This window comes from Natrix helvetica, assembly GCF_964273705.1.
Source record: "Natrix helvetica genome assembly, chromosome: 14".
NCBI classification, from domain to species: Eukaryota; Metazoa; Chordata; class Lepidosauria; order Squamata; family Natricidae; genus Natrix; species Natrix helvetica.
The window spans coordinates 13,713,626-13,732,140 of NC_138564.1; the positions used below are offsets into that span (position 1 = coordinate 13,713,626).

The 18,515-nt window shown below is 52.7% G+C and overlaps 1 protein-coding gene across 2 annotated transcripts in view; it reads right to left on the reverse strand.

Moving 5' to 3' along the window:
• Window positions 1–18,515, reverse strand: part of HECTD4 (HECT domain E3 ubiquitin protein ligase 4) — a 52,881-nt gene that overhangs the window by 15,273 nt on the left and 19,093 nt on the right. Inside the window, exons 19-53 of one of the 2 annotated variants that reach the window (XM_081966987.1) lie at window positions 16,817–16,970; window positions 16,602–16,702; window positions 15,597–15,795; window positions 14,948–15,067; window positions 14,602–14,706; window positions 14,048–14,211; window positions 13,652–13,885; window positions 12,746–12,938; window positions 12,509–12,613; window positions 12,092–12,180; window positions 11,730–11,905; window positions 11,426–11,561; window positions 11,174–11,315; window positions 10,782–10,948; window positions 10,284–10,430; window positions 9,978–10,162; window positions 8,969–9,122; window positions 8,307–8,587; window positions 7,820–8,009; window positions 7,652–7,733; window positions 7,280–7,482; window positions 6,978–7,113; window positions 6,318–6,500; window positions 5,984–6,154; window positions 5,216–5,385; window positions 4,728–4,843; window positions 4,160–4,263; window positions 3,793–3,954; window positions 3,561–3,709; window positions 3,206–3,285; window positions 2,932–3,095; window positions 1,941–2,178; window positions 1,210–1,346; window positions 945–1,071; window positions 594–731 (exon numbers count right to left, since the gene is read on the reverse strand). In XM_081966987.1, coding sequence (XP_081823113.1) covers window positions 594–731; window positions 945–1,071; window positions 1,210–1,346; window positions 1,941–2,178; window positions 2,932–3,095; window positions 3,206–3,285; window positions 3,561–3,709; window positions 3,793–3,954; window positions 4,160–4,263; window positions 4,728–4,843; window positions 5,216–5,385; window positions 5,984–6,154; window positions 6,318–6,500; window positions 6,978–7,113; window positions 7,280–7,482; window positions 7,652–7,733; window positions 7,820–8,009; window positions 8,307–8,587; window positions 8,969–9,122; window positions 9,978–10,162; window positions 10,284–10,430; window positions 10,782–10,948; window positions 11,174–11,315; window positions 11,426–11,561; window positions 11,730–11,905; window positions 12,092–12,180; window positions 12,509–12,613; window positions 12,746–12,938; window positions 13,652–13,885; window positions 14,048–14,211; window positions 14,602–14,706; window positions 14,948–15,067; window positions 15,597–15,795; window positions 16,602–16,702; window positions 16,817–16,970 — 5,402 coding nt within the window. Of the gene's footprint in view, window positions 1–593; window positions 732–944; window positions 1,072–1,209; window positions 1,347–1,940; window positions 2,179–2,931; window positions 3,096–3,205; window positions 3,286–3,560; window positions 3,710–3,792; window positions 3,976–4,159; window positions 4,264–4,727; window positions 4,844–5,215; window positions 5,386–5,983; window positions 6,155–6,317; window positions 6,501–6,977; window positions 7,114–7,279; window positions 7,483–7,651; window positions 7,734–7,819; window positions 8,010–8,306; window positions 8,588–8,968; window positions 9,123–9,977; window positions 10,163–10,283; window positions 10,431–10,781; window positions 10,949–11,173; window positions 11,316–11,425; window positions 11,562–11,729; window positions 11,906–12,091; window positions 12,181–12,508; window positions 12,614–12,745; window positions 12,939–13,651; window positions 13,886–14,047; window positions 14,212–14,601; window positions 14,707–14,947; window positions 15,068–15,596; window positions 15,796–16,601; window positions 16,703–16,816; window positions 16,971–18,515 lie in introns of both variants that reach the window. The other variant, XM_081966986.1, reaches the window with a different exon arrangement.

Here is an 18,515-nt window from a genome sequence, read left to right on the forward strand (position 1 = left end):
GCGGGCAGGGGTACTAGTGACCCCCGGTGTGTCAGCATATCAAGCCTTCAAGGCTGGCAAACCCAAGAGGCAAAAAAAGCCCTTCGGTCCCTGGCACAATCTTTGTTTCTGCTGGGGTCATGAAACCAAGTCTTGGGAGAGTGTCAAGGAATTCTACAACCAACTTACACTTAGTGGTTAAAGCGGAGTTACTCAGAAGTCACTCTTTCACACATTCTGCTCATCCCCAGACTAGGAAATCTTTTCTCTCTGATTCCTGCTCCTCCTCCTTCCCACCTGTTAAGACTTTCCGTCTACCAGGCGTACCTGGTAACCCCCCCCCCCCACTGGGCTCTGGCTGTTCCTTCATTCGTCCTTTGTGGCAGGGGAGGAGAGGGAGGAGCCGGGAATAGACGGGTTGCAGGACATAAGAAGGACTGGGTTTTCCTTGCGTAGGGCAGGCTAATGGCATCACAACTTGCTACCTCAAATGTCCACTTCTCTCTCTCTCTCTCTCTCTCTCTCTCTCCACAAGTCCCCAGGTGGCCAGAGATGGCTGGATCCTTCGTGGGAAGCCCCAAGCCCCTTTCCAATCAGTAAGCAGGCAGGCGTACCTTTCCGGACTTTATCGATGGTGAACTTGTTGGCCTCGTCTTTGATGTCCTCGATGGTGGGGAGATACAGGTCACGAGGGATGCCCCCGTTTTCCTCGTAGAGGAACTCCACGGTCTGCCGAGCTATGTCGACCATCCCTGAAACGCAAACCAGCCTCTGGATTGGCCTCCGGTCAAGGATCGGTAAGGGATGGAGCGGGCCGAGGGAAGGGTCTCCCTGCCCAGAACTGCCAGCAGACGCAGCAAAACCTCTCGTGAAACTTCTTGAACAGCCATGAGAAAGGAGGAAGGGGCAGGGAAGCCGAGGAAGGAACCAGGGTCAAAGTTCAAAGAGAAATGTTCTACATTTACCTAACTGCAAAGCTCCCTTAATTTGATCCAGGCCGGATTTCCTCTCAGCTTCGTTGCGGAAACGCCTCCTAATGGTGGGGAAGACCTTGGTCTCCCAGGCCTTCACCAGCAGGGCGTAGTGGTCCTCCTGCAGGGGAAGGCAGGGGTTTGCTGAGGGGGAAAGGCATCTGCCCAGCCACGAACGAGGACGGGACGGAGGGTCCTTCTCCTTCACCCCAAAGCCACCACATGGCTGCTCCAGCATGGGGCGGCCCCCTCTGCTTACCCGCGGGACGTCGTCGTCGTCATCATCGTCGCTCTCGTCATCTGCAATGGGCGGAGGGTGAAGATCTGGACCAGAGATGATGAAGTTCTCATAGCTGCGCTCCGTTTTGTAATGGCAAGAGGAGTCGCTGTCATATTCTGGAAAGAAAGAGGGAGGGCGGACGGGCTCAGCAAGAGGCACTTCTCTTCCCCCATTAGCCACCCCTTTAGCCTCTTAAGACGGTTGCTTTGGATCTTGCGATCTATGATTTATCACTCCTCGCTTGTATTTACCCTGAGAGCTTCTGCACCCGAGACAAATTCCTTGTGCGTCCAATCACATTTGGCCAATAAAGAATTCTATTCTATTCATTCTAATTCTAATTCTATTATTCCCATCTCTATCCTATCCTATCCTTATCCCTATTCCAGTTTCTGTTTGTTTCCATTTCTATTCCGATTCTATCCTGTCCTGTCCTACATTTTGGTCAGGCTGGTTAGCAGGTATTAGATATATGTTGATGATGCACTGATAAAGTGGGACACCTTGTCTCCAAATTTGCATGGAAGTAAAAGGAAACAATGCAGCGTTCCTTTCGTAAAAGGCCAGGGATGTCGGTTGGGACAACCCTTCTACTCTTTTCAGACTTTCCCCCAGCTAAGCAAGTCCTTCTTGCGCTGTTCTGACTTTGCCAGGGAGGCCGCGGAGGGGAGGGAGAGGCGGAAGACACAGCGGGCCCAGGGGAGCCTCACGTTGCTGAGCGGTGGCCACAGCTGCGATCCTACAGGGAGGCCCGTGAGGCCCAGGATCGGAGGCGCTGCTGGTGCCGGCATCATTGTCGCTATCGGAGGCCATGGCGAAAGGCAGCACTTCGAAGTTGGCACTGATCTCCTCTGCCAGGTCGATACAGAGGTCTGCAGCATTCCGGTGCGCTTGTCCTTCCAGGTAGGCAAACTGATGGGAGCCAAAGTTGGCCCGGACTTTGGTGTTCTAGAAGGAAACCATGACAAGAAAGAGTTGAGCTCTTGTAGACCTTTTGGGGTGTCCTTGCTCTCTGCGAGGAAACATTTCAGGATGATTATCTTGTTTTACAAAGTAATGCTATTCATTGTATTAGAGAAAGGGAAAAAGGCTTGTTTTCTCTCTGTGTGTGTGTGTGTGTGTGTGTGTGTGTGTGTGTGATGCAGCATAACTCTGGAATGCCTCTAGCAATTTCAACCAAACTTGGTACATAGATGACTTAATCTCTGGAAAGAACTAATGTAAGACACCCCTAAAAGCCCTCGGGAGTGTGCATTCTGTTAAGATACAGCCTGTTGTGCCTAAAGCCTAAAGTGGCTTCTGCTGCCGTAAAATGGCTTCTACTGTGCAGCTCAGTGGAGTTCCCATGGTAACGGCTTCACCACAAGGGGGCTCCCTCTGGTAAGGGTGGAAATCTAACATTAGAAATTATCTTCGGTCTGGACATTTTCCCCCTTTAAATAAATATCCAGGCAACATGCGGTTATTGGCCAGTCGCAAGTAAATGCTGGGTGATGTTATTCTCAGAGCTGCGTTTCCCTTTTGTCAAGATTTTCAGAGCAAGACCAAAGAGTCTTCCATCTGTTCAGGGTTCTTGTGATTGCACAGCAGGGAGAGAGGGCGGCACTCCACCCGAGCTTCACATACAGGACGTTGAAATCAAGGGCGAGGACTCGGCCCTGGAGCAGCTGAACAGGAAGAGAGGGTTGAGGTTCAACCTGCCTTCTTCTGGATATGGACCACCGGCCACATTCCTCCTGACACGTCTTCCAGATACGGCCCCAGCCGCTGTCCGTAGTAGGTGAAGTAGACCCTGCCTTTGGCCGGCTGCCCCGGAGGAGGAGGGGTCCCTTCTGTCCGCTCCCAGCCAATGCCTGCCACGTCACCTGGGGAGAAGGCCGAGGGACCAGAGAGGGACTGAGTGGGGTCTTCCACTGCTCCCCCACCCCTCCCCGAAGGACGCTTTCTGCCTAACAACAGGCCGGAGTGGGCTTACCAGGCGAGAGGGCCACATCTAGGCGCACGCTCTTCCACTGCAGCAAACTGGAACCGTTATAATGGACGGCTCGTCCGTTGCTGGAAATGCAGGAAGGGAGAAATTCACAGCGGAAGCAGCCCAGGCTCTCTCCTGGAGTGTCCCAGGCTTAGCAGCCACAGTTGGCCATGGCAGGTGAGCAAATGTGTGTGTTGGTTATCGGGACAAGAATGAACCGATTCTAGGCACAGCCTCTGAAAGTCGGTTTATCTTCTTTAGGGAATCCCTGCTGTCCTGTTCCTCTTTTATTTATATTCAATGCAAGAGACACCCCACCCTGGCCCCCCATTTTTGCTCTCACATCCCCAAAACCTACTTGTGGAAGAGGCAAGTGCCCACGGGGTTGGTCCACGCCCCGTCACGTTTCTCAGCTTCCGTGGCAAAGCCGAACGAGACAATCGGCCCCGTGTCGTCATCTGCATCTCCATAGGACACGATTTCAATCTCCCAGTAGAAAGAGGGGGCCTGGGAAAGGAGCGTCCGAGGGTGAGCCAAGCGCTTCACGGCGGCCTTCCAGAACGGTAGCGGTGCCCGCTGTGAATGCTCACCTGCACAGGAACTGCCGAGGTGGCGTAAATGAAGGTGCCCCGAGGAAGCCCTCCCCCTGCGCTGGGGTCCGCCAGGAAGGTCACCGCAGTGAGATGGGAGGAGAACATGCAGGCTCGCACAGGTGGAAAGACCCTTGAGGGGCTCCAGGTGATTTCTTTAGGCTGAACCAAGAAGACACGGAGCTGCGTTTAATCATAATGGTCAAGATTATACGATCTGGTGACCACAACACCCGAGGAACCATATCCTTGCCCAGTGGCAGTCTTGAATCCAGAGCGTGTGATGGCTTATGGCTGGGGGTGGGTGGGTTTGACTTTGCCCTGGCCCAGAGAAGGCATTAGTCCAACCTCCTTGCTCTGTATTTACCTGTCTTCGGTCTGCCTGGAGGGGGGGTGGAGGGGGGCGAGCGCTATCACGGTAGAGCATCCGTAACCTTTCGCACTGCGCTTCGACAACAAGGAGCCGCTCTCCTAGAAGGTTGCAAAGAAAGCCAGAAGGAGGCCTCTTCAGACTGGCCGGGCCCAACTCTCTCCTGTCAGGAGGTCCCTAAAGCTACATTTCTAGCATCAGCTGCTATTAATACACCAACTGCTTCTTCCAAAGGGCCAAGTGCTGCCCAACCCACAGAGGGAAGTGATGCCTAGCTGCTTTTTTCCTGCTTGTCCTTGAAGTAACTATGGAGAGGACCAAAGTTTTGCCTCATCCTCCCTGCTACTCTTTATAATCACCAAGGAAACTAGGTAAGGTTGAGGATGGCAAATCGGCTTGGTAGCCTTCACACCCAGGAGGGATTTGAATTGGGATCACGACAGTCTGGTCCTGTCCTTTTAATCCACAATATTTTCCAGGTCGCCTCTTCTTTATTCCCATCAGAATAATATTTGTTTCGGTCACAATAATCCAGCCTAAACACCTGAGAAGACTTGGCTCTTACCAGGGCTGCATTCTTGGGCTACAAGGTTGAGAACCTCCACAGCAGCTGGACACTGTTGGATGAATTCTTCACAGAAGGAGGTGTCCTCCAAGAGTTGGGCCATCACCAGACATGACCTTGGGGGTGGGGGTCAGAGAGACAGAGAGAGAGAGAGAGAGAGAGAGAGAGAGAGAGAGAGAGAGAGAGGAAGGAAAAGCATGTCTTTAGGAGTTCTTGGGGAAGGTCAATGATTTCTAGAGACCCCCCATGCTGATAAAACAAGCAATTAGGAAACAGAACTCTGGCTCCCAGGTTCCTCAGTTCTGTTGCCCTGAAGGAAAATGTTGGGTCATTTTGCTTGCTGGAACGCTCACCCAGCAGAAAGGACTCTACTCAACTCCCCCAGGCAAACAGGCACGGGGAATGGCCTTCTGGGAACAAACCAGAATGGCTGGCCCAGAACTCCACTTTGATCTGGCACCCAAGACACGGGATCCGTCTCTACTCACCTGGTCCGGATTTCAGCCAGGAGCCGGACCACTGCCATGACTGGTGTCGAGCCATCTCCCGTGGCAGGAAGCGAGGTGTGGATAGACAGACTGCCCTCCTGAGGAAGCAGCATGGACTGGACGGCTTGCACCACCTTCTCGGTGATGGACAGCTTCTGCAGAGGCAAGGCCTGAGGAGCACAGGAAAAGTCCAAAGGGGTCAGTTTCTGGAAAACAAAGGAAGGACCTGGTCTCCTTACGACACGGGCGTCTTCCGAACCGGAAGTGAATGACTGCCAACCAACCAACAAGAAGGATCAAGCCGGGCACTTTCAGGGGTTTACTGCAGTTGACTTCGTAAATGCCTTCTTGGATATAGAAAACTTACAATTCTCCCCTCCACGTTATTTTTGGAATTGGCCTTTTTAAGGATGTAAACCCTGGGACTAACTGTTTAGCCTGAAGATAGAATTCTCTATTGGCCAAACATAAGGAATTCGTTTCCGGTGCATAAGCTCTCAGTGTTCCGTCTTTCCCCGAAAAGAAGACAGGGACTTATTTTCTTTTGACCCCCAAAATAAGCGCTTTGCCTTATTTCCAGGGAGGGCTTATTTCAGTGCATGCGCTCAAAAGCCCCAGTGAGCTTCTTATCCAGTGAGGTCTTTTTTCCCCAGAAAACAGGGTACATACAAGTGATAAGCAACTAAGTTACAGAAACTACACCTTCAGTGTAAACATTCAGACACATATAATATACCTGCTCTGTTCTGGGTGTTAGAATGGACTCACCTCTGACCGTGGAATGCAGAGGCGCGATAACGGAATGGTTAGAATGTCTGAGGCCTGGGAGGTCTTCCTAGAGTCTATATTCATAGGTGGAAATTTGACGGTGGCGATCCCTTCCTGTTCGTTTATGGAGGCCACCACGCCAACGCTCCTGGCAATTCCTCTACCCAACACCTATTAACAGGAGAAAGGGAACGTTGAGGAATGCCTTTAAGATCCACCCAGGGCTGCTCCCAATTGGCTACGTGCTAAGATTGCAGGGACAATGCAGGGGCCAGAAGACACGGTAGCAAAAATGTAAGTCTCTTCTGGATTTGATGGGCTACAAGAGGCCCACCTGAACCTCTGAGCCGATTTTGATGGTCTCCTTGAAGCCCCCCAGGGCACACAGGGCAGCCACTGCTTGGCGAGCGATCCTCTGGAGCTTGGCAAGCTTCCTTCCGTTGCTGCTGCCGTTCTCCAAGATGCTCTCGGCGTATTTTCCCAGCTGGGGAATGTACATCAGAGCCCGAGACAAGACCTGGGAACAGAGAGAGGCCCAAGCGGGTGGGCAGGTCCACATAGGGGGGGTTTATGAAGCAAATCAGGATCAGGCGAAAATGCCTTAGGCATGGCCTATTCATCCATTCATCCCCAGGGGGCTTTTTGTGGCAATGCTGCTATTTCAGGCTCCAAACATTTAAAGCTTTCTCACCAACACGAGGTGCTAAGAGGCCTTGTGCCAGTTGCCTGCAGAGAATGAAGAAGCCCCCCCCCTCCCCCCAATTCCACCCGGAGTCATGCAGCCCTGGGGAGGCAAAGGAAGGAGCTTCTGTTGCCCACCAAATGCTGGGCACTGCTCTCAGCCCAAACCAGCAGAGGCAGGAAGCAACCAGGAGAGCCAGGTGCCCTCGTTCGTGTGCAGAAACCCCAGAACGACAAGCTTGGGGAAATTTTTTTTAAAACCCAGGACAGGGCGAAAGGGAGGAGCGAGATTGTGAGTCCTTCCCCCGCTTACTTTCTCAGCGGTGGTGGTCCATATCTGAGCTGCGTTCGACTCGGGTGCCATGAGCAAGCTGTGAAGCAGAGCGATCACCTCTGCCGCCATGCTGTTGGCCACATGCCCGCTGATGAAGGGCCGCACGGGGTCAGTCCTGATTTGAGGGAGGGGAGTCAGGCGATACCCAAGTCAGCCCTGCCCAGAGGACTTCACCGGCCCCCTGCCCACCACCTTCGGGGCGTCATTCTGCACAGCTGCTTCCCAGATCCAGGAGCCCCCGCCCCAAGGCTAGCTTTTCGGAAGGTCAGAGGGCAGCCTACCTGGCCAGCTCCGAATTCCGCTCCCTGCAGATGGAGGTCTGGGCCGTCTTCTTCTTGTCCCCAGTGGAGAGGCCGCTGGTGCTTTCGGGACTGACCGTTTCCACCGGGGGCCCCACGCTCACAATCAGCCCGGATTGGGCCCACTTGGTGGCCTTCCGCAAAGCCGCAGCCGCCTCCTCTGTGATCACCTCGCAGCAGCCGCTCTGGGGAAAAAACGCCTGGGTTGCCATGGGCCCGTCCCACATCGTCCGCGCGGATCCCCGTGGGAGGTTCCTCGCTCGTAGGGCAGCATGTGGCATCCCTGGGGCACCTCTCAAGGTTTGGAGAGAGCAATGGAGCCATTTACAAAACCCTCCCAGAGGTTCCTCTTACTTTGGTCATGTCTCGGTCCATCTTCACCACCTTCTCCATGTTGGCACCTGTGCCGAGGCGAAAGGGGCGGCCTTCTGAGCTACTGCGAAGAGAAGGACCACAGAGGGTGGGAACATGGCAGGGCAACAGGTGGCTCTTCATGGCGCCTCCCCCTGGCCCCCCCATTACCTTAAGAGCGGCTGGAGGACCTCGTGAGACGACTGATCTTCCCGCTTGTGGATAAATATAGAAAGCTTGCCGTCCACGGCCTCGCTCTCTTCTCCTGGGTCTTTGTCCCCCTTGAGGGAACTTTTGGGGTTCGCTTTCGTAAGGGACATATCTGGCTCCGAAGCGGTTGGAGAGAGAACCGTCTGGCATCCTGTTGGGGAGGGGGTGGGGGTGGAGAATGGATTTGGAGTTCAACGAGGAAATGTCCTCTACCAGCCTAACTTAACCTGCAGCTCATTCGCCGTAGATTATGGGGCAGAGTCACCAAACACAGAACTTGAAATAACTCCTCAACCCCGAGATGCTGGCTGGGGAATTCTGGGAGTTGGAGTCCACACATCTCACAGCTGCCAAGGTGAATAAGGGACTATTTCACGGATGCTTAGAAAGGAAACGCCGCTTTCTGAATCCTCCATATTGATCCAGAGGAATCTCGGCCAATGGCTACCTGGAACGACGTAATCTGCCAGCTTGGCCAAGAGCAGGGAAGCGATCTTGGAAGCCGGGTCGCTGGGATCGTCTTGCTCGCTGTTCAGGGAAGGCACGGAGTAGCTCCAAGGGGGCAGCTCCACGTTCCCACAGTCCTCCACGCTCATGAGGGGAAGGGCGGCACGACAGAGCTGAAGGATGATGAGGACCAGCTTGGGGGAGGGGCGCTGGTCCAGGAGCAGAGAGAGGAGTTTGGACACGCAGGCCGGCTGGCTGAGGATGGCTTTGCCAATGTGGCTCCTGGGGGGGAAGGAAGGAAGGAAGGAATGGATGGAAGGAAGGAAGGAAGGGAACAAAAGAGAGGATGGACGGAAGGGAGGGAGGGAGGGAAGAAGGGAGGAAGGAAGGATCCCATATCATGATTTGCTCAGTAACACCCCAAATTTGACCCAGCTGTAAATCAGCCCTCAAATCGGAGACTGTCTAGCAAACCATTGTTTCTCAACCTTGGTAACTTGAAGATGTCTGGACTTCAACTGTCAGAATTCCCCAAGAGAATTCCGGGAGTCCAGGCATCTTTTAACTTGCCATGGGTTGGGAGACACTGGTCTGCTAGCAGCTCAGCTGGCTGGGGAATTCTGGGAATTGAAGTCCAGGTGCCACAGTGGAGAAACACTCTACCTGGAAAGATCGTTCAGAAGGCTGAGGACGTCTTGCAGGGCATCGTTGCCGGCTGCCTGGTTGCCGCAGCACTCGGTGGCCCGGGCCAGGTGATTGGTTAAGAGGCTGGAGACCTGGCGAGCGAGGCCCGAATGCACCGCCTCCGTGGATCCCCCTGCGAAAGGGTCGGCTCCGATGAGAGCAGCAAAAAGTGGCCGTGGCCCCTCCTGCATCAGGGTGACCCTCTTCCCCCCCACCCCCCTGACAAGCACGAGCATCTCACCAAGGAGGAAGGAAGACCTAAGGTGAAAAGCTGGGAAGCCATGCTGTTTTTGGCCTTCCAGTACAACGATTAATTTTTGCACAAAGGACTGGACCCAAGGGGGCTTTACACACACACACCCTCAAAGCCCCCCTGCTCCCACTGGACTCGCCATCCAGCCTTGCTCTTCCTGCAGAGAGAGCCTCCTAATGTTGTGGCTGGGAGGCAGAGCTGGCAGCAGAGTCGGACAATGAGGAGGGTTGGGGAGGAACCTGGGCCGGTCCTGGAGTCTGGGGGAGGCTCTGAGGAGGGCTCTGTGTCAGAGGCAGAGAGGGGGGAAAGAGCCATCCAACAGTTATCAGCTGCCTTCAGAGTCAGACATCAGTTGGGCAGATGAACAGCTGGAGCCTGTTCCCAGTGTGAGCATGTGCAGAGCTGCCAGACAAAGGGACCATCTAAAGAACAGGGGTCGACTTGGGAGTAAGGCCACAGGTGGACGATGAATGGCCCCTCCCAGGGGAAATAAAAGAGGAGGGAAAGGGGAGTGGTGTTTGCAGGAGACAATCAGTTCACTTCATTGGTTCCTGACTCTCCGAGGTTCCTTGCCACATTTTGAAGATCTCGGGCTGCCAGTTCTCCAAGCCAGAGAAAGTCTGTAACCGTAAATCCTCCCTTGCAAGACTTTGCTGGATGTGAATGAGTGGAATTCACAGTGAAATAATAAAAGGGGGAGGGGGGTGTTGGGAAAAGGAGTTTCAGAACACCTACCTTCCTCCTTCTCCCACTCGACACAACGGTTGGCCAGCACTTGGAAAGCGGCCCAAGCCATGATGGCCACCTTCTGCTTCTTGGTCTGCTTCTCGCTGGAGCTGGATTCCGTCTGGCTGCTCAAGCTGCAGAGGCGGTCCATCAGCTGCACCAGGCCGCTCCTCACCAGGCACTTCTCTTCGCTCCTGGGGATTTGGGGGGGGGGAGGGAGGAAGCAGCAGCAGCAGCCGGTCACATTTGGGTCTGGGGGAGACTGGAGTGGGCAAAGGCTAACGGAAACCCTGAGGCCGGCCCTCTCCCACTCACCTGGTGTATGGGATGGTGCACAGGAGGCCGATGCTGTTGGCGCAAGCGATGGGGTAGCGCGCGCACAGGGCCACCACCGAAGTCATGGTCTCCCCAAAGGCCTCCTGCACTTGCTCTACCATCCCTCCGCAGGTGAGCTCCTCGATTCTGTGGAGAGGGAAAAGCTCAGAGGCTCCCAAGCACCAGACACCCACTGGAGGCTGTGAGATGGTTACATGCGGACTCAAATCATCCCAGAACGTGGGAATCCTCTTGCTGGGATTTTTCAAAGAAGCTTTTCTCAAAGCTTCTCTGGCTGGGGAATTCTGGCAGTTGAAGTCCACCATTCTTCAAGTTTCCAAAGTTACGAAGTACCAATTTAGAGAGTAGCTTCAGGGACTTTGCTAACAAAAACAGTGCAATGGCCTGGGAACCTTATCCTGCAGGAATCCCCAGCCACAGCCTCCCTTCTCTGCCCTCCCCCCCCCCACCGCCCCAGTCCTCTCTGCGGGAACTGACCGTGGGCCTCCCTGGAGCACCATCGTGACGGGGCCCACCAGGTGCGTCACTCCGCCCACACGAACTGCCGCCGTCAGCAGCTCCCTCATGTGCACCAGGGCCTGCTTCCGGGTGTTTCCACGCCGCCATCGCATCTGAGCGGCCAACAGGAAGTTGCTGCTGGACACCTAGGAGAAAAGGGGAGGGGGAGAGAGGTGAGTGGACTGCAGAGTCCACTGACCCATTCGCTGGAGCGAGCTCAGGGTGTAACCTTTTAACAGCCTGGTGGATTTTAAATATTCATCCATAACTGGGGTGGGCTCTTTTTCCTGCTGGTTACTGGAGAATTCAGCTGCGCGTGGCCAGGTGAAGCGGTTGCCTTGGATTGGGCAAGCCCAAGAGGCGGGACTTACTGCTTGCTCGGGATTGGTTCCGATGAAGGCAAAGAGCTGTCCCAGGAGGACACTGTAGGTGGGCTTGTCCCGGCTGTCTTCTATGGCCAGCGACTGCAGGAGGGTGAAGGAGCTGCTCCTGTGGCTTGGAACATGGCGCCGCCTGCATGGGGACGGGGACGGGGGTGATCAGGGGGGGCTGCTCCTGCACTCCTATCCCGAAAGGCTGGCTAAGGCAGCCCGGACTTTAATTCCAGGGAGGTGGATGCCGACCTCTGGCTCGACCTGGTGAACTCCAGATCTTCGTTTGCGATCATTTCCAGATCGGAGGGTGCCGACATGCTGCGCAGGAAAACTGGCTGGCGAACAGCGTGGGAGATGACCTTGGTTTCCGAGGCGGACTTGCACGCTGAGCGTTAAGGAGCAGAAAGAGGGAGGACGACCCTTCGTGGCCCCTGTTCAGAAAACCCACGGAGGACCAGGGGACGGGGAGCTTCTCGGTCTCGGTTGCCCAGAAAGGCGCCCAAAGGCGAGCGCTTCTGAGAAGGGCAGACCGGCCCCTCCCCTCCCTCCTTACCTGGCGTCTCTGCCGGGGTGCCGGAGATGCTCCGGGTGAGGCCCGACTGGGCAGCGATGGTGACGTGCAGGAGCAGCTCTGCTCGGTTCATCAGGCTCTTGACCAGGATTTTGGTCTTGGCCATGGGATGCGAAGGCTTCTGGATCACCGAGTTGACCTCCTGGAAGAATTTCTCCCTAGAGAGCCGGGAAGGGAGAAGCCCAGGTTGGTAGCTCCAGAAAGAGGCAATGGGTCAGACAGACTCAGCTTCTGAGGCTGGGGAGCAACACACACACACACACACACACACACACACACACACAGGAAGGAGCGGAGGTGGCCAAACAGGCTTCCCATCCCAAACTCGCCACCGTGGCACCAACCTCAGGGAAAGGACCAAGTTCTCGAGATCTCCTCCATCGAAAGAAATCTCCTTCATTGAGCACAGCAGTTCCAATTCTTTCATTTTGCTCTAAAAGGAAGGGATGCAACTGTGACGGAGACCCTTCCCCAGATATCTGGAAGAACTGAAACCCCGAGAGACGCTATTTGCGACATTCCCTTCCCCCAAGACCCCTTTCCTGGCATACACGCCTGGAGAAACCAGCCGTTCCCAGGACCACCGGCAGAGATCTAATTTCCAGCAGAGAATCAGGCCGTCAGTTTCAAAGCTGCGTGTGGCTTGTCCAGGAGCCGTGAAAAACACAGCATTTTATGGGAATGGAGAGAAAGGAAAGAGGAATTCGGGAAGAAGCCAACCCAAAACCAGTCCAGCGTAACGGGAGATTCTTGGCCTTTACCTCATTAAAGTGATAATCGTAAAAGAAGGGCACGTTATTCTCCAGCTTTCCATGCAGGGCGTCTTCCACCTCGCTTTGCCATTTCTGCTCCAGTTCAGCCACACTCTGCCCCAAAAGGGAAAAAGCAGCATGAAAAAGCTGGACCCCTTCAGGAGAAACAATTCACGTTCAGCCCACCTTGAGCTTCCCGGGAGGCACATCCGAAAGCAGATGCCGGATTCTCATGGCAGCCTTTACCTGCAGTTGCCTTTCCATGGCGTTCAGTTTCTTGAAGGTTTCCCCCATAATTTTGCAGAGCAGGTCGTATTCCTCCGCGTGCTCCTCCTGATACTGGAAGTTGATGAGGGACTGGAGAGCATCGACTAGGTTCAAGTGCTTGATCACGCACGAGACCACCATTTCTTCCATCACATCTGGCTGGATCACTTCTCTGTTGAGGGTGAACCCCCCCCCAAAAGACTCAGAGGATATCAACGCTGGACAAACGGACCCCCTGACGAATACCTGAGCAATGTTCTGACCGAGGCTTCTTCCCAAGAGCCTGAAGGAAACTCCTGGTCCCGACAAAAACCCCTTTTATTCACTAACTGTGAATTCTGCTCCTTCACCTCCAGCAAAGTCTCTCAAGGGAGGATTTACGGTCACAGATCTTCTCTGGCTTGGAGAGCTGCCAGGCCGAGATCTGCAGAACTAGGCAAGGAGCCTCAGAGAGTCACGAACCAATGAAGTGAACTCATGGTCTCCTGCAAACTCCACTCCCCTTTCCCCCCTCTTTTATTTACCCTTCATCCTCCACCTGTGGCCTCACTCCCAAGTCGGCCCCTGTTCTTTAGCTATTCCCTTCGTCTGGCAACTCTGCGCATGCGCACCCAGCTGTTCTTCTGCCTCACTGAAGTCTGACTCTGAAGGCAGCTGATAACTGTCAGACGTCCCTGGCCCCCTCTTTGCCTCTGACACAGAGCCCTCATCAGAGCCTTCCCCAGACTCCAGGACTGGCCCAGGTTCCTCCCCAACCTCTTCACTGCCCGAATTGGCTGCCAGCTCCGCAGGCGGGCCACAACAAGCGAGGCAAGAGTTTTCTCCAGCTACAGATCTGGAGAAAGCAAAGGTGACCAATAGAAGTTCACACACACACACACCTACCTTATGCTGGGTCGAAACTGAGGTCGAGCACGGCCGGATATTTCCCTGAGCTTGATCATGATTCCGGGTGGGAGTCGGATGCGGGGCAGGTCAAAGTAGTGACCCACAGGTGGGACAAGGACGTCTGATGGGTAAGTGAACTCCTGGTCCTCCTCAATGGTGAGAGGCAGTGGGGAAGGGCTGGGCGTGAGGGCTGGGGAGATCACACCGTTGGCTTCCACTTGCCACTGGCACCTGAAACAACAAAACCACACAAAGGACCACTTGGCGTTTTGCCTCAGGAAGGTTCGTGCTCTCCTTCACCCTGCTGCGAATAGGAGGCTTCGCTTCTGGCGGGGGATCCATGGGGCTGGCCTCCTCCTTCCCACCCACCCCCTCCCGGTTCGGGCTGCCCACCTCTGCAAAAGTTTGGACCGCAGGAGCTCTTGACACGTTTCCTCATCCTTGGTGATCTCCGGCCCGTTGTACAGGATCCTCAGCATCGAGCAGGCCAAGACGGACAAGCCCAGTGCCAGGTCGACCAGGAAGGGCAAGCCGCCCGAGACGTCTTCCGAGGATTCCTGAGTCCGCCGAGGGGAAGCAGAGAGAACGCAGAGAGAGTTACGGCCTCGGCGCCTGGTCTGTACCCAGGTGATTGTCCCACGTGAGTGAAAATAAAAACCACAAGCACCAAGAGAGCCAACCCGGCAGAATACAAATCCGTAAAAAGCCGGCTCTAACGCAAGGAAATTGGAAGGAGTTGCGCCTACATTTACTAGGCGAATACTTTGACTTCTTTCCTTTGGGGAGCCGTGAATTAACGGTGAGCTGTCTCCGTAAGCACAACCTGTGCTCAGCCTCCCCACCATCACCCTGCCACCCCTTGTAACTGGAAGAAGGATTAAGCCGTGTTGGGACGCTGCCGGGATGGAGTTCAGTTGCTCCCCCAGCTGAAATCCTGCAGCCCATACCTGCGCCCGGACCGTGCAGGCGAAGCCCCACATGGCTTTATCTGGGGTGTTGTGTTCTCGGCCACTCCGCATTTCGAAAGAGAAGGTGACGGTGTCTCCCTCCACCTGACGGTTTGGATGAGAAGAAAGCCCATTAAACAAGCGAGCGAAAGGCAAGGCTCCGCCTGCTATTATCCCAAGATACAGAAGGAAATCTGGGAACGGCCTTCCCCTCCTCCTCCTCCTCTGCGTAGTCTGCCCGTCATCCAGGAAATCTATTTTTTTCTACAGTTTGAGAGTCAGTGGCTTCTTTTTTTTCTTTGAGTTGAAATTTCGTCAGCAGGGACGGGAAAGGGCTACTCAGTACCTTGACTAAATCTTTAGGCCACCCCGTGCCCAAGACGCTGCGGCTGCCGTATCCCAAGGTGTTGCCTCCGTATTCGGCAACCTTCCGGCTGTTCGTGTTGGGCCCGGCGTAGATCACCAGCTGCAGCGGAAACGCAACAGACACAGGAGAATGGCACGGGGGCAGATCAAAGCCGCAGGAGCGTTTCTTAAGAGCTCCTCAGAGGGGAGCAAGCAAATAAATGGCACCACGTTGGATCTTCCGACCACGCAGACATCCTAGCGGTAAGAGAGCACCAAGGGAAGCTTCTCCCAAGCCACCGCTTCAAATTTTTAAATTTTTATTCTCTTATATATAGTTACAGGTACATATTCACATAGTTATTGTTCTCCTATTCCCTTTTCTTCACTATCATGTCCTAACTATTTCCCCCCCTCTATATCTCATTCTTGAACATCTACTTATATATTAATACTTTCATTTCTATTTCGCCCCCTTTTCCATTTAATAGTGTCTTGTCGGGTTCTATTTCTCTCTCTTGCTTTCTTTTCTAGATTCCTTTCTCTAACCCATCATAAAAACTGAAGCTACCACTTCGGAAGGGGCTTCGAGGCTGCTCCATCTTTCCTCACGGCCCACCCAGGCTGGAGTTGAACTGGCCCCGACTGACCTTATCGTAATCGTACTGGGAAGAGCATCGGCTGTCGAATCTCAGGTACAAGCAGCGGGCGCCAGGAATGTGCACCGTCTCCTTAAATTTGTAGTTATCCCTGACGGGATGGAGGGTCTCTACCGTCTTGCCGGCGGCCCAAGGAGCTGGGATTTTCAAGCCAGTGAGGAACCCTGGCTCTTCTTTCTCTTCCAGCATCCTGGCATTAAATGTAGAAAAGGAAAAAAGGTTACTGAAGGAGTATCTTTGTAGGGCACATTAAGCTTCACCCAAAAGAATTGTGGAAGCCAAATACTGGCATTGCTACCACCATGCGACACGGGGCGCAAACTATCCCCTGTCCCACACGTGGGTTTAAAGATGTCGCTTTTGGAACTCATTTATTCATTTATGTGCTGATATGGGCCTTAAGGTTGCTGAATTCATGGAGGTAAGGAAAACGTTGGTTCCTTCACCAAGGGCTGCCCCTCCTTGGCAACTTTAAGCGTGTGGACTTCAAGTTCACAGGTTTTAAAGTTGGTAAGGTTGGATACTCCTGGCTTAGAGACGAGGTGGCACAGTGGTCAGAGTGCAGTACTGCAGGCTACTTCAGCTGACTGCAGTTTGGCAGTTAGAATCTCACCAGGATCAAGGTTGACTCAGCCTCCCATCCTTCTGAGGTGGGTAAAATGAGGACCCAAATTGTTGGGGGCAAAAGGCTGACTCTGTAAAACTGCTTAGAGGGGCCTGTGAAGCACTGAGAAGCGGTATATAAGTCCAAGTGCTATTGCTAGTGCTGTTATACTTCCAGCTCTTCACAAGTTGACAAATTGCTTTTCCATGTAAGCCTAAGTCTTTATCTTTCGATGATCCCCTAAAGGCAATCACTCCAGGCACAAAATCTCCAGGGAGTGAACGAGAGAGAGAGAGAGAGAGAGAAAGAGAGAGAGAAAGAGAGAAAGAAAAAGAAAGAGAGAACTCAGGGAAGATTAACAGAAGGGACGCTCTGCTGCTTAGGCCAGTCACCTCTCATCAGGGAAGAGCTTGCTCCTCGCTTCAGAGGCCCCTGCAGGAGAACCGTTGACGTCCGAGAAAATCGGAGACTGAGTTTTCAGCAACAAGGCCGTCTGCAACACAACACCAGACCAATGGGTCACAAGGCACGGGGGGTCTAGGGGAGGATGGGGGAGGGGGGGATTGAGAAGCCCAAAGGGAGGGGAGGGAGGGGAAGCAGGCAGTACCTGGCTGGTGTAGAGGACCAGCTGCACCAGCTGAGGCATGAGTGGATCGGCCACCATCAACGTCTGGAGATTTGGATGCATCAGGGAGGTCAGCAACACGGGAAGTAGATGGCCCAGGATGGTTGCTTTGGTCACCTGCTCCAGGCCTTTCAATCTGCAAGGAGAGTTCCCCACCACCACCATTTGGCTTTGTGAGGGAGGGACCTTCTCAAGAAAAGCCCCCTCAGCCCTGGGTCCTCCCTCCTTGCACCTCAGAGTTGGACCTTGGACCGGAGTCTTCTGAAACGGCCTGCCCAATGATTGCTAACTTGGGAATGTCCACGCTTGGCCGCTTGAAGACCTGTGGACTTCAACTCCCAGAAGACCACAGGTCTTCAAGCAGCCAAGCTTGGCCACCTCTGTGCTAGCTGCTGTTTGATGCCTCAAGGCACTGTCAGATCTCACCTCCTCCCTGATGGACACATCTATTCAGCTGGAGGCATCTTCTTTATATATATATATTATCTATCTATCTATCATCTATCATCTATCTATCTATCTATCTATCATCTATCTATCTATCTATCTATCTATCTATCTATCTATCTATCTATCTATCTATCTATCTATCATCTATCTATCTATCTAGTACAAAGGTTTTTTTTATATTTTTTGTTGCATATTTTAACTTCGTTATAAACAAAGTGTTGTCCTGGTATTCCCCCCCCCCCCTTTACATCTTCTATTTAGTACATTTTACATCATATTTCCATTTTACATTTCAGTCATCTTATTTTCATTCCATAGTTTCCTGCTTAATTTTAATTTCTTCTTAATATATTGACAATATCATTATTTGCCTCCCCAAATTAATCAAATTTAACATTATTCCCATCTATTATTCTTTTTTACTGTTAATAGCATAGATCCTCAAATTTAATTTTATATAGTAAACATTTCATTTAGTTAGTTATCCACAAGTAATAGTTTTGATTCCATTTCCCACACATTGTATTGAATATATACCATTGGCTATATTTGCTAAATTTCATTCTATTCTACTAGTAAATCCTTTTCTTTCTTTCCTCCTTTCAACCATTTTCTCTTAGTCTCTCAGAACTTCATTTCTCTTATGTTCTCTTTTTAAATATATTTTTATTATTTACATACAAGTATATCGAACACAGTGTGAGCATCCTGATGTTCGCCATAGAAACCAAAGTGAAAGACAAATAATGTATATACTACTTACACAGTGCTGGTCTTGTACAATTATTTTTGACCAACGTATTCATTCCAATACATATAAAATATCTCCTCCCGGATCTACTTAGCCTAATTTTTTTTGTGTTCCGACTCCCACCTCGTATTTCCAACCATTGATAAAATCTGTTCCATGTGTCATAATGTTCTGTCTCTCCTTTGTTTTTTTAATTCTAACATCAATCTATCCATTTCTGCGCATGTTAATATCTTCCTTATTATCTCCTTTTCTGAAGGGACATTTTCACTTTTCCATTTGCTGTGCACGCTCCATTCTCGTTGCTGTTAGGATGTGAAGTATTAGGTACAGCCTGTTTCCCCCACAATAAGCCCTCCCCAGATAATAAGCCCCATCGGGCTTTTGAGCGCATGCACTAAAATAAGCCCTCCCCGAAAATACTGCAACACAGCAGCAGCCATGAAGTGACCACGCTCGCCGCCTCCTGCACCTCAAAAA